General features: G+C 45.1%; 1 protein-coding gene across 8 annotated transcripts in view; it reads right to left on the bottom strand.

Annotated features, from left to right (window-relative positions):
- Positions 1-12432: 12432 nt before the first annotated feature.
- HFM1 (helicase for meiosis 1) overlaps positions 12433-15440 on the bottom strand; it is a 188835-nt gene continuing 185827 nt past the window's right edge. For all 8 annotated transcript variants that reach the window (XM_075615558.1, XM_075615549.1, XM_075615550.1 and 5 more), the window contains 2 exons: positions 15280-15434; positions 12433-13188 (listed from right to left, as the gene is read on the bottom strand). In XM_075615558.1, the coding sequence (XP_075471673.1) occupies positions 13128-13188; positions 15280-15434 (216 nt within the window). In that variant the 3' untranslated portion in view covers positions 12433-13127. The remainder of the gene's footprint in view (positions 13189-15279; positions 15435-15440) is intronic.

Genomic DNA, 15440 nt, shown 5'->3' with positions numbered 1-15440 from the left:
TAGGGTGAAAGTCAGATTGTAATTGACTAGCGAAATTTGTCTTGGTATAGTAATCGCTTAATTGGGAGTGAACACATTTTTCCATGACTTTGGATAGTATTGGGAGAAGAGAGATAGGCCTGTAGTTTGAGACAGTGTTTTTGTCCACATTTTTGAAGATTGGGACAACTGGCAGTTTTCCAGGTTTTAGGGATATGGCCTGCAGACAGGATAGAGTTGATTTGCAAGCGGTTTGGCACAGGCGTGGACCTTTTAGTCTGCCCAGTTTTCTATCTGATTTAGAACCTCAGACTCAATTTGTTTCTTGTCTTTCTTTTATATCTAGGATAGCTCTATGTCTATCCGGAGCATTTTGTACATTTCCTTATTGTATTAGCCAGTACCAGCTCGGGTGAGAGATTATTTCACAAAGCCACAGGGCTTCCTGTGAAGAAGTATTTTCTCACATTTCCCCATCCTTCTAGCACTGCTCTTTGTCTGAAATATGCGTCCCTCCTGTCCTTTGCTGAAACCCTTTATGTATGTGAAAGTTTCTACCATATCCTTGCCACCTCTCCCCCACAGTGTATATATTAAAGTCTATTAGACTTTGCTGATAAGTTTTATGATAGAGACCATGCACAATTTTTGTAGCCCTTCCACTCCTCCCACAGACTAAATCAAAATGTAATAGGAATACAAAGTGATCCATGCTGTCAGTAGGTGGGACAGGACCATGTGCTAATTATACTAATGATCACATGCTTCTAGTGCCACAGTACTCATGGTATTCTGGAGACAGAAAATAAGTGGATGGAGGACTCTCACAGTCTTTATGCAAAGTGTAATGTAATCAAAGTGTGAGTGCTCCTTCCTTTCCCTGCATTCTGAACACAGACATTCTTGCACTAAAATGAAGCTATTTAATAATAATAATAATAATAATAATAATAATAATAATAATAACTGTATTTATATAGCACCAGTGGGACTCAACACTTCACAGTTACAAAAAGAAGAAAACATTAAAGGTTGGAAACAGGACCAAACATGAGGAAAGATACAATACAGGATGGGACTTAGTATTGTTTTAATTGACGTGATATAACTTACGGCCTTATTAATGGCATTCCAGAGCATCAATAGCAGTTTTCTGCTGATCTGATTGCCCAAATTGGAGCTTCATGAATAAAGGGCCTTTGCCCATTCTAGTTGAAATTCTACTCATCTACATACTGTATGACCTAAAAATGATTTGTTTTAGAGTAAGCTGAATTATGTCTACTTTTACCAATATCAACTATAGAAAGTTACATGTGTGATGCTACATTAAAGTATTTACTCTAAATGTAACAGCATGAATATAGATCAATTTGTAAATTATTTTTAAAAAATCAACATTTATAATGTATTTAAAATGATATATTTTTCAACATAAAAGAAAATTATATGTTCTCAGAAATGAGTGAAAAAATAAGAAAAAAATGAGGTAGAATAGTTATTTAAAAAAACTGCAAACAATCATGACAGTGAGTGGTGTGAACTCTTTTAATTGAAATAGAACTAAAGTCAAATATAAAAATGAAATCTTTTTTCACTGAAAAAAATTGCAGAAAGACATCCCAAAAGAATGGAAAATCATTTCTTAATACCAGCCATGAAAATGAAAGCTGTGGCTTCCAACTAGCTAAATCAGTTGGGGAATAATCCCAGATTAAAATAGTGACATCATTTCATGACTAATAAAAAGTGCAATAATAACTCCTAATACATTACTAGTCTAGCTAGAGGTATGAAGAAATCACGGAGGAACCTCAAGCCTTTTCATTACTGACACAGTAATGAAATATCACTGTACATCAAAACAAATTAAAATGTGCTTCAGAATCTCGTGCATGAATGTGAGGTTACGTCATTCATAAAGTGATGCAGGATTCATTGGTTCATTAATAGCAGTTTTGTTGCATTTTAAAATACCTCTTAATGGGCCAACATGATAGTTCCTCTAATAAATATATTCTAGGTATGCATGATCTTAAAAACCTAAAGTCTCTTCTTCCAATGGTGTTTAAAATATGGATCCATTTATAGCACAAAAATATAGTATTTTTCCCTAGATAAGCACAATTTGTGCAAATAATATTTATTATAGGCTAAAGCTGGAAAATTCCGGGCATTGTTGAAATCCCTGCTCTCTGATTGGTTAAAATTCCGGGCATTATTCATTCAGTAATGCCCAGAATTTTTGGCAGCTTGACAAGTTTTTATTTCTAGCCAATCAGCTTTTCCTTTGTCAGGATATAGAAAAAATGTAATTTGGTGCTCTATATTAACTGAAAAAATTGTATAAAAAGTGTAAATGATACAGATAAGTGTACAAGCAAAAACAATATATAGTGAAAGTGAATAAGTGATCAATTATAACACAATAATATCAACACAAATGGTTAAAAAATGTGACTATACGGATGAATACCACCACCAATAATATACTGTGAATAGTAATTAATAATTGAAAAGCAGCTCAGAAACCCGCATGAAGCCGTTCACTGGTCTCTGTAGTACTTGATGGTTTTCCAGATGGGGCGAGCGCAGACTATTCACAGGTGGAGCATGAAAAGGATAAAAACACACAATAGTGCGACCAGTAGTATATTGTGTTTTGAAAGAAGTAGATATGTGTCAATTTCACTCACAAATTTGAGGATGGGTTAGGGCGTATCAGAGATCTAAAATATCTCTTCCTCTTTTAGGCATTTGCCCCCCCCTATTTTTCATGTATGCACCGTTTTATAAATATATTTTTTATATATATTTTATATTTTAGTATTCATTAATAAATGTATAAATGTATAAAATTAATTGTGCTTGCCAGATATGTTATATCACAGGATTTTGTATAAGTTACTACCCAAATTCTTTGGGGATATTACTATGTATTGAGTGATATCCATTAACTATGCATTTTATTAGTCAATTGACTTTATGGGGTATATATATCAGCACAGCCCATAACCAATTATGATTCCTGAAGAAGCAATTAGCGAAACGCGTAGAATCTGTTCCTGTGCTACTTGCTGTACCACGCATGTGCATTACCTGAAGCCCCAGCTGTTTGGAGAGTCGCGTCATTCCTCTCTTGCTGCTGCCTGGTACAGACGTCACTTACGGGTTCGCGCGGGACCGCGCAGAGGTAGCAGACGCCACACCACTGATGGACCTGGTTCAAAGAAAAGACCCCGTACATTGTGTGTGCAATACTTGTAAAATGTGAGTGTATTTTCTATATACTTTTCTGTGCAATAAATGTTTTGCAAGCATACTACTCTAGGAGAATTTTCTCAATTATTTTCTATGAATGCCTGGGAGTATCCTGGTTATCTATGAGCATTGATGCAAGATTAAGTTTCCACAAAGCTCCCATCACAGAGAGATTGGATCTCTGATACGCCCTAACCCATCCTCAAGTGTGTGAGGGAAACTGACACATATCTACTTCTTTCAAAACACAATATACTACTGGTCGCACTATTGTGTGTTTTTCCTTTGTCAGAACAGCTCTGAGACAGGGCAGGGGATTGGTCAGGAGGCAGGAACAGCTCTGAGACAGGGCAGGGGATTGGTCAGGAGGCAGGAACAGCTCTGAGACAGGGCAGGGGATTGGTCAGGAGGCAAGAACAGCTTTCAGACAGGGCAGGGGATTGGTCAGGAGACAGGAACAGCTCTGAGACAGAGCAGGGGATTGGCCAGGAGGCAGGAACCGCTCTGAGACAGGGCAGGGGATTAGTCAGGAGGCAGGAACAGCTCTGAGAAAGGGCAGGGGATTGGTCAGGAGGCAGCAGCCAGGCACTGACTCCTCCCCCTCCCTCCATGCACAGAGCTCCATGTCGGACACTGTGAGGAGGGAGAGAGTGTATCTGTAGCTGCAAAGTGAGGCCGAGGTCATGGTGGTGGCGCGGGTGTGCGCGCTCCTGTAGCCTCAGTGATGTGTGCCTAGCTGCAGGAGATCAGTCGCGACTATAAGAGGTGTGGCGGGGACCGTGGCGAATGTGATACAGACACGTCACTGAGCTGGTTCACCCACATTGGCTGAACCAGCTCACGTGACGCTGACGTCACGCTACTGCAGCCCCAAATCTCAATTTGAGTTGTGGCAGCAAAATGTAGCAGCGGCGACGCATGCAGCACCACAGGCACTTGAAGAACTCCAATAGGCAATAAGGTAAGAGTCCTGGAAGTGTGCGCAGATGCAAGCGCGCGAACATTGCGACGACACCACCATGAGCTGGGCATAAGTGTCTGTCTACAGTTTGTTTGTGTGACGATGGGGAGGATTTGGCCCGGGATTAAAGGGGTTACCCTCCAATTGGCCACCCTCTAACCTCACCAGGGAGACAAGGGGTTAACTGGGCTGAGGTCCAGAAATGTGATTTAACCCTTGTTATAACATGAAAATGTGTATTCCCCTGTTCCAAAGGTTTTATTGTTATATCAGTGTCTGCATCACACACACACTAGGATCCATCCGGGAGTACAAGGGTTGATAGTTCTTTAATGATTATAGCCCTTTGTGTAATTTTCCCGCCTTTTCAGGCACCATTTTGCAGGGTACCATCGGCCGCCATTAGGGCTCAATGCATTTTAATGGCGAATCTTGCTGTTTTGGTCCTGTTTCCTGTGAAGACCAGCAGATGGCGTCCAAGAGGAGGAGCGGCGGTTTCCCATTGTAAGTCAATGGGCCCATTGACTTCAATGGAGATTCCTCGAAGGAGCTTTCCAGGAACGAGTCCAAACCGCAAAACCACAAAGCGGATACTTTTTCTAAAAGAGAGCTTTGATCACTTATTAGCCAAGTTCAACGACAAGTGGCGTGGGAATAAACAGTTCTAGAGCACCTAGAAATAAAATTCGTTTTGCCCCTAGTTCCTAGGCCTCCCCCCACTCGACCACCACCGGGTCCCCAAATCCTGGACCCGCCGATAAGGGTCGAACCGAGAAGAGCGGGTTGCGCCATAGGTTCCAATGGCGGCGGCAGAAACAGCTCAAGAAAACGGCTAAGTGTGAAAAACTGAAATTTAGGAATCCATAGCTCCGTTTCCGGAAGGTCCAGAGGGCCAGGGTTTGGGGTACCTGTAGTCACTGCTCCGGCATCGCTGCAGAACCATCCTTGACCCTCTTGGACCAACCCGACGGAGTATGGACCCCCTTGAAAGTTCGGACTTCTCCCATAGACTTCAATGGCGGCCAATTTCCGTTGACTGGCTATGGCGGAAAACCCCCATTGACTTCAACGGCGGCGTGGCCCCGTTGAAAGTCTAAGGCGGCGGATTCCCATAGCCGCCAGCGGCGGCGGTTTGCCATTGAAAGTCTATGGCGGCGAAGCCCGTTGTTTTCAATGGGGATTTAGTGAAAAACCGTGATTTAATTTACAGCGGAGATTATTGTATTAAAATAGGAAATGGTTTAAGGTTTATTTGTGTAACTCCGGTTCCGAGGGTCGTAGCAAGTCGTAAATTGGACCCTAGGGTGTCCCAGTTCCGGCATTGAGAACTGGGAGGTTTGGACCCGCTGGACGCAACGGAACCGGATATTTGAATATGTTTGTGTTTTATCCTTAACACTGTGTCCCCAGGTAGGGACACAAACCAGAGGGAATTCCTTTGGCCATAAGTTAGCAGATGGCCAGGGAAGCGCCTTAATGTCTAGAATTTAAGTGCTGTTCAATGGAGTTTATCACCTACACTGTTTACAGGAGGGCGGAGATGACTCAAACCAGAGCAGGCTATAAGTGTCCCATTTCACACCTTACAACAAAGGGTTTCCTGCCAGAAATTCCGTTTAGTAGACTGGCTGGCATTCCTGATGCAAATGTGGGGCTGCAGAAATGAGACCCCAGAGTCCAACTGAGCATGTGCCAACTAGCTGGGGGCATGTATCAAAATGTGTTCCCATGTTAGTGAGTGGCTACAGGTAATTGAAAACCAATCACCTGTACTTAATGTTAAGGATAGGGTTACAAAAGGTTTATAAACGGTTGTCCACCCTTTATCCTGTGTTCGTTCTTCTATACCATCTTGATTGCTGAGAGAAATGCTATGCAATGTCTGCATGCAAGGCCTTTTCATGGCTTTTCGTGTCTTGGGATGATGAAGAGTGCTGTATGAACTGCCAGTCCAGATGTGACTGTTTCATCATGTCCATCTTTAAGTAAGTGTCTATATTTTGCCTGTTATTTGTATAATCTGTTGTGTTCACCTTTATCAAGGAATAAATTACATTTTATCATATCTAAGTCTCGTCCCAGTTCAACCCAGTTATATATATATTATATTATATATATTTGGTGTAAATTGCAGCCTGTCATAAGTCACCGTGACAGGCCTGTATATTAACTGGTGGCAGCGGTGGGATTGAACTGGACCTGTATTACTAGTGTTCTGCGGGATACTGTAATATAGTGGGAACTTGATGGTAATTGCAAGTTCCTGGGACTAAAGATATTGAACACACAGTGTACAACATATAACACAAGATATGGCACCTCCTCACTGTTCCCCTACTTGTGAGAAGCATTGCCTCCAGAACCAAAGTGCCGGCCACACGTCTGACTGGAGCCGGGCCCCGAGACCGGAGGGGTGCATCAAGTCGGCGTGGGGACCAGCAGTCAGCAAGGCTGAGAGAGAGACAGCAATCAGTGAGCATGTAACCCGGCAGGCTGAGCAAAGATCCACAGCTGCAGCCGCTGTAACCATCAAACCGCCCGGAGAGCAGGGAATGGACCCAGCTCCAGGACGGGAGAGACTTGTGGAGGGAGCGGGTGGTCTCGGAGACCATGGAAGTCTTGCACCAGGAGGTAACGGCCGTTGTGGTGGCCCGTCCATTTTCCCTGAAAGAGCTAGCACTGGTGTGTGCGTTGGGCAAGACGTGGTTCCCGGCGAAGTGGACCCAGTTCCTGGCGTCGGTACCACACCGACCCGCTTATTCCCTCCCAAAGCCCGGCGCTCAAGCAACTCCGCTCTGGACTCTGTTGCCCCTTGCTGGGGTTAGTCCACCGGTGGCGGAGAAGCACCGGCAGCCGCTGCGGCACTGCCAACAAACGGGCCACAATAATGCCCGGTGCCCTGACCGTGCACGGTCGGGCGAAGAAGCCCCTCAGGGCCAGCGCTCACGAGCTGCGGAAAAGATGACCAAGTTAGCGGCATCCTCTGATGGCTCCCGCCCAGCCGGGGCGACAACCCTCCTCGGGACATCTCCTGGAGAACCTGGACGGGCTGCATCAGCAACAGCGGCAGAGAGCGGCGGCCATCCACCTGATCCCGGGCGGAGAACCGGGTGCGGCAGCGGAGAAGAAGCCGCCACTCCGGCATCCTGCCGGCGGCAATTTTATTTGGGGGGAGGGTTGGGGTGTGCGGGAGGTGGGTGTTTCACATTGTTTGGCGGAGTCGGCGATTCCCAGCGATGACCGGAGCCCCACAATCCACGCCGGCGACCCTGCATCAAAGCCGGGTACTGCTGCGGCAGCTACCCGGGGCTCGCCCATGGCGGCGGCGGCAGAAGAGCCGCGATTCCGGCAAAGTACCGGAGCCCTTTCTGAGTGGGGGGAGGGACAGGGATTGCGGGAGGGGGTTATGTTACCAAGTTTGCATGGAGCTGTTTTTCTCCACTAAGACCTGGGACCCCGGTCCTGCATCGTTTCCCCTGTGCCAACCCCGGGCGCTGCTGCGGCGGCGACCCATTGCTTCCCGGCCCAGATGATGCCGGCGGCGGCCACTCCAGTCCCCCTGCAATTGGGGCCAACGAAGGCGGCAGTCTCTGCGGGGACCAGCGAGGTAAGCCAGACCAAGTCGCAGACTGACCCTGACTTATTTGTTCCTATGACTGTACCCTGTTATTTCACTCTAGGGGTGACTGGGGGGTGGCAGGAGATAGGGGTACCAGGGGAGGAGAAGGAAGGGCAGCTTGTAGGGCAACTAGTCTTCCCCATTACCCTGGCGGAGCAGCAAGGGGACTCTCGGTTAAGAGCCCCACTGTTGCAGCCTTGCTACGGGCTGGAGGTATCAGGGGTTGTGGCAAAGTTAGACCACCCCCAGATTACCTGCCAGCCAGGAGCTAAGATGGGTGCATCTGCACCAGCAACCCTGAGCTCATCCCCGGTAATGGGGAGACAGTGTCAGGGAGATGGCCTCCCTCAGGTGTCCCTAGGATCCAGGCTAGGATTAGCTAGGGAGAAGTGGAGTGAGGGGAGGCTGCAGGTAGGTAGCCAGCATCAGATCTCAGTGGGAGAAGAAGGGCTAGTGGTAGCCGGGGAGGGACAGAAGCAGGTATGGCAGCTAGAATTTCCCATTACCCTGGCAGAGCCTCAGGGGGTGTCTCAGATCAGCAACCCCCTATTGCAGCCTGGCTATGGGCTGGGGGTATCCGGGGCAGTGGCAAGCTTGTGCCACCCCAGGGATACCTGCCAGCCAAAATCTAAGGCGGTTGCATCTGGAGAGATGCCCCTGAGCTCATCCCTGGTAAGGGGGAGACAAGGTCAGGGAGGTAGGTGCACTCAGGTAGTTCCAGTGTCTGGGTTAGAATTGCCCAGGGGAGAGAGGAGTGCAGATGGGCTGCAGGGAGGTAAGCAGCAGGCTGAGGTGCTGGGCCTAGGGGAGGCTAGGCAGGGAGACACCGTGGAGCAGGGGGAGATAGGAGGTCAGTGCGGTGTCAGGCAGCTGGCAGAAGCTAGGGATGGGCTAGGTAGGCAGAAGGTCCCTTGTTCTGACTGGCCAGGAGTGACCCCTCTGACAGATTCCCCAGGGTTCCCAAAGGAGGGGCTGTGGGTAGATAGGCAGCCAGGGAGGAGAGTCAGGAGTATAGCAGAGCAGCTACAGGTGGGCACAGAGCCAGGGCAGGTAGGGTCCCTACAGGATAGTGACATAGCTCTTTCCCAGACTTGGTTGACAGGAAAGCGACAGTCTGTGCTGTATAGCTGGTCTCCTGCAGGTGCAGAAACATGCCAGTCTCTGGGCAGTGTGCAGCCTGGTCTAGAAAGGGGCCCCTTCACCATGGACTGGGTTCACCAGGCACTGGGTGGGGGGCAGAGAAAGGCAAAGGAGAATGCCCGGCGGCCACGGTGGAGCCCTGCTCCGCAGGATCTAGATTTCACTATCCACTGTGGCCAGGACAATGTAGTGGACAATGCCGGAGGACAATTTTGCCAGGCCAACCCCTCAGGACTTATTCAGTGCTTCAAGGGCGCCCGTGGTATCCCAGTGCCAGGGGGAGGCAGCTGGGGCACCAGGCACCCCTTGAGCAGGGGAGGTGTGACGATGGGGAGGATTTGGCCCGGGATTAAAGGGGTTACCCCCCAATTGGCCACCCTCTAACCTCACCAGGGAGACAAGGGGTTAACTGGGCTGAGGTCCAGAAATGTGATTTAACCCTTGTTATAACATGAAAATGTGTATTCCCCTGTTCCCAGGTTTTATTGTTATATCAGTGTCTGCATCACACACACTAGGATCCATCCGGGAGTACAAGGGTTAATAGTTCTTTAATGATTATAGCCCTTTGTGTAATTTTCCCGCCTTTTCAGGCACCATTTTGCAGGGTCCCATAGGCCGCCATTAGGGCTCAATGCATTCTAATGGCGAATCTTGCTGTTTTGGTCCTGTTTCCTGTGAAGACCAGCAGATGGCGTCCGAGAGGAGGAGCGGCGGTTTCCCATTGTAAGTCAATGGGCCCATGGACTTCAATGGAGATTCCTCAAAGGAGCTTTCCAGGAACGAGTTGGCTGCCGTCCAAACCGCAAAACCGCAAAGCGGATACTTTTTCTAAAAGAGAGCTTTGATCACTTATTAGCCAAGTTCAACGACAAGTGGCGTGGGAATAAACAGTTCTAGAGCACCTAGAAATAAAATTCATTTTGCCCCTAGTTCCTAGGCCTCCCCCCACTCGACCACCACCGGGTCCCCGAATCCTGGACCCCCGATAAGGGTCGAACCGAGAAGAGCGGGTCGCACCATAGGTTCCAATGGTTCCGGAGGTTCCAGAGGGCCAGGGTTTGGGGTACCTGTAGTCACTGCTCCGGCATCGCTGCAGAACCATCCTTGACCCTCTTGGACCAACCCGACGGAGTATGGACCCCCTTGAAAGTTCGGGACTTTTCCCATAGACTTTAATGGCGGCCAATTTCCATTGACCGGCTATGGCGGAAAACCCCCATTTACTTCAACGGCGGCGTGGCCCCGTTGAAAGTCTATAGCGGCGGATTCCCATAGCCGCCAGTGGCGGCGGTTTGCCATTGAAAGTCTATGGCGGCGAAGACCGTTGTTTTCAATGGGGATTTAGTGAAAAACCGTGATTTAATTTACAGCGGAGATTATTGTATTAAAATAGGAAACGGTTTAAGGTGTATTTGTGTGACTCCGGTTCCGAGGGTCGTAGAAAGTCGCCAATTGGACCCTAGGGTGTCCCAGTTCCAGCATTGAGAACTGGGAAGTTTGGACCCGCTGAACGCAACGGAACCGGATATTTGAATATGTTTGTGTTTTATCCTTAACACTGTGTCCCCAGGTAGGGACACAAACCAGAGGGAATTCCTTTGGCCATAAGTTAGCAGATGGCCAGGGAAGCGCCCTAATGTCTAGAATTGAAGTGCTGTTCAAAGGAGTTTATCACCTACACTGTTTACAGGAGGGCGGAGATGACTCAAACCAGAGCAGGCTATAAGTGTCCCATTTCACACCTTACAACAAAGGGTTTCCTGCCAGAAATTCCGTTTAGTAGACTGGCTGGCATTCCTGATGCAAATGTGGGGCTGCAGAAATGAGACCCCAGAGTCCAACTGAGCATGTGCCAACTAGCTGGGGGCATGTATCAAAATGTGTTCCCATGTTAGTGAGTGGCTACAGGTAATTGAAAACCAATCACCTGTACTTAATGTTAAGGATAGGGTTACAAAAGGTTTATAAACGTTGTCCACCCTTTATCCTGTGTTCGTTCTTCTATACCATCTTGATTGCTGAGAGAAATGCTATGCAATGTCTGCATGCAAGGCCTTTTCATGGCTTTTCGTGTCTTGGGATGATGAAGAGTGCTGTATGAACTGCCAGTCCAGATGTGACTGTTTCATCATGTCCATCTTTAAGTAAGTGTCTATATTTTGCCTGTTATTTGTATAATCTGTTGTGTTCACCTTTATCAAGGAATAAATTACATTTTATCATATCTAAGTTTCGTCCCAGTTCAACCCAGTTATATATATATATATATAATATATTATATATATTTGGTGTAAATTGCAGCCTGTCATAAGTCACCGTGACAGTTTGTAGCAGCAGTTTCTGTCTATCTAGTGTGTGTGTGTGTGTGTGTGTGTCAGCAGCAGCAGTGTTGGTGGGTGTAGCTGCAGAGTTTTTGTGTAGCAGCAGCAGCTTGTGTGTGTGTGTGTGTGTGTAGAGCTACTGTTTGTGTGTGGTGCTGGTGTGTTGTATGTGTGTGTAGCAGCAGAGTCTGGGTGTAGCTACAGAGCTTGTGGCTTCGCCTCGGGCCTTCAACTCTTCCAGCCAGGGCATTATTGGCCAGTAATGCCCTGTTCTGATGGGATTATTACTTAAATAATGAAAAATGGCATTTGCTTTTAAACTATAATTCTACTCAAAGCATGTACGTTACAGTATGCACACCAATAGAATTAAAACATTTGAATAGACAAAAGAGGCTACCGGGTGCTCCATGCTGCTGGACCTGATGCTCCAGGAGGAACAAACAACCTTCTGTGCAAAGTCTAGCAGATATAAGAAAATACCTCCCAGCACTCCAAATGTCATTTCAAAGTTTGTTCATATTAATTAGACAAACAGCGTATACAGGCCAACGTTTCAGCATACAAATGTCTTTATCATGCTGATAAGAATTTGTGCTATAGCCACAGTGCTCTAAATGAGCTGTAACATGCAAGATATAGCAAACTGAAAAAGCTCTGCTGTGTAAAACCTGTAAATGTTTTGCCTCCCTTTGCTCCCACTAAATCTCAATAGAATGCCCTTAATCACTGTACAGAGTTGATAAAACCTAACTTCTCAGACACCACCAAAAGTATTTAACATTTTTATAAAATGTTGCTCAGTTCCCTGGGATTATAATGTTACAAATAAATGTTTCCTGTTTAAATAAAATGCTTAAAACTAATATAGGGAACAACCCGTAAACCTTGAATGTAATTATAGAAAATTGTACTATAATTCAGAAGATATTGCTGCTTTGTAAAAAAAAGCTTAAATATCACCATTTACAGTATTTTCCAGAGGTATTTTTTATATTATTCCTAAAAGTATTTTCAAGTAGATTACACATTTGGATTTATTTATAGTTTAAAAACCATGAATAATATTCTGAGCCCCACCCCACCAAGCACTCCTTTACAGTGAAATAGAGGAACACATTAACATTTTAAAATGAGTTTATTGTTGTTTCTCATTGCTAACATACAATGGTTGAATCTATTAGATGCAGATGAAAAGTAGAATGAAGAGAGTTGTTTCTATGCAAATGTTAGCAATAAAAGTAATTCACTTACAAATACTATTTCAAAACATATATGGTACTAATGAAAGTTAAACATGACTAAATACATTTTCAATAATATTTCATATCTAGACGGCACACTACATATATCTGGGTGGTAAACGGCTGGAAATGATGATGGAAATGTTAACAAATTGATTAATTTCAAAAACATATTTGTTTACGTGAACATACAGCCTGTTCACAATAGTGATGTTCCCTTTGTTTGTAGATAGCTCCCGAGATGAAAAAAAGATATTGTAAATATTGTCTTTCTGCAGTTTAGTTTTAGATGCTCTACGTTAAATCAATAATAGGCGTAAAAGTTATCATAATATTCTAGGATCTTTATTCTGGAACCATAAGCCTTGAAAGATTTGTTTCATTTCTAAAATATACTTGACTACAGTATTAGCAAGGATACTCCTCTTAAAGGGTAAAGTGTACAGAGTGAAGATGTGTACAACATATCCTAATGCCCTAAATCTTTTATAAGTATCAATTGTTTAGATAAACCAGTATGGAGACAAGGTACGAAGGCGGGTAACTATATGGAATATTCCCATATTCGTCTGATTTGTCATGAGCATAATACTGTATCTTTAAAATATGCCATCAAATATTCCAATAAATGCCTTGGTTTCATCATCCAGCTGAAGGTCACTGAAAAATAAAAAGTACAAATAAAATGGTGAATAAACCCGAAAGCTCTACAGTACAATCTCTACATGCGCTCTAGTACTGAGCTTCTTGGTGAGTAGCGTGTTAGAAAAAATTCGAAATAAATCTTAAAATCAAGAGCCAATTTAAAAATGTGTATTTTGTGGTAAGCCTGTAAAATATACTTTCATATTTACTAAAATATGAATTATGCTGTATTTTCTATAACATTTCACCATGGCAAAGTGTATGTAATATGTAGTATTAATTAGAAGGGTAAAATAAGGCAAAATAAGAGTGAATAAGATGGGCTTGGAAAACAGGTGTCTTAAGAAGGTCAAGTTCACAAGCAAAATGCTTTGTGGTTAGAAAGTTGTCATTGTGGACTTCCTGTTTGATATTTAAATGAGGACAACAAGATAGAGGAACACACGGACTTATATCCTGGGTTCATACGAGCTTGTTGAAGAAAAGATATTAAGCTAAGCCTCCTTGCCACAAAAACACAACAGAAAATCATTATACAGTCTATAATGACCAATGTGGGACCTTTAATTTTACACTGCACTTTGACTAATGCTTAATGACCAGATTTAAAAACTGATAGTAATTAAACAATGTATTCACGGAGATAAACTAGTTCATTACTTTTGCAAATTCAATCCATAACTCTGTAAGCTAATAAACCTATTTGTAGGTATACATCTATCAAGTTTGCTATAGCATAACTTTTTGCTTTAATTTTATTCTAAAACACAAAAAAATTATTGAGAAGTTCTTCTATAATGACCCAAAACTATTGCTGTTGATTTTTAAATAATTTTGCTCAATAAAAAACACTGCATAGCTATATAACTTTCTAATAGTATAAGTGCTTACTGTACACGAGGAAACACCAATACTGAATGTAACCCTTCTACGGTACCCCACCCGACATGAGATTGGGGGTACACTCCTTCTGGTCACTCTGAGTCGTCTTGGTGCTGATACCTGCTGGCAAACAGGAGGGCTGAGTGCTCCGCGGTGTTGTGGGGAGAGCCCAGGACAGGGACAGGAGGTGTGGTGTGGGACAGGTTACCTTGTTCTCTCAGGGTGCACAGCGCCTCCACCCAGTAGGGATCCCCTGGGGTCTCCACAGGAGAGACCCCCACTGACACTCCATTCTCCAGACACAGGAACAGGGACACACACAGCAGTCTCTTTTATCTTGGTCTTTATTCAGCATAGGTGTGCATAAAGCATGATATCACAGGCATGGTGTAATCTCTGCCTCTCTGGTCATGGCAGCTTAAATTCCCCCCCCCCTCCTTGCCCAGGTGGGGCAAGAGGGGGAGACCGGTTCTCAGTCCTCTCACTGCAAGATCTCCTCTCTAACTGACACACTAAATTTAGGAAACATGCCTCAATTTGAATATCCTCAGGGAGTGTCTCGTAGGCCTCGGACATGGTCAGCGCTTATGCGCTGACTCGTGCTGCTGCTCGGCACTGAGCCCCTGCAGCCGCAATGAGAGCGGCTTTAGCTGGGGCTCGCGCACGCGTCAGCACGCTGGGGAAGCGTGTATCTGACGGAGTTTTGAAATTTCCCCGCTTGCCAGAGCGCAGGGCCGGTCACTTGAGCGGTTCGCCCAATGAGGGCGAACCAGCTCCGTGACGTCACTGGCCCGCCCCCGTCCCGCCCCCTGATCGCGCCTCAGCACTGTTAAAGGCACTATGTTCCAGGCCTTACTTTGAATCATTACAACTCAAAGCTGGATACCGATTGGCTCACACATCAGGGGGTGTTCCAACCCATATCCACCCTTTGGATTAACATGCTCACAGGTTGCTTAGGCCCGCCCCTGAATATTGCTACATACTCAGAGCTGAAATGCAAAACAGGCCAACTGAAGGAATTAACCTTTCCACTGCCTGTTCTAACAGAACTGCCAGAGGAAAGGCCCAGAATTAGCAATAGCTGCCGAAGGCCAGGCTATATGAATATGAATCTTTTACTATAACCATCTAATGTATTTTGCATGTGGATCATTTTAAAATATCATAAAGAATTTTATAGACCTTACCCAATCCAGTTGACAGAGAAATAAATAATCTCACCTTGCATATTTTTCACTGTTATTTTCTGGGGCCGTGAAGAAAAAGTCACTGTTGCAGCCAGCCTTAGAAGAGTTTGAAGAAATCACGTTTGAGAATGCAGTACTAGTACTTGTTATCTCTTCCAAGGTAAAGGGATATCTTTTTTCATCAATGGTCTTCAA

This window comes from Ascaphus truei, chromosome 10, assembly GCF_040206685.1.
Source record: "Ascaphus truei isolate aAscTru1 chromosome 10, aAscTru1.hap1, whole genome shotgun sequence".
Lineage (NCBI taxonomy): Eukaryota > Metazoa > Chordata > Amphibia > Anura > Ascaphidae > Ascaphus > Ascaphus truei.
The sequence above is the reverse complement of the archived record's forward strand: the minus strand, read 5'-3'. Positions and strand labels throughout refer to the sequence as shown.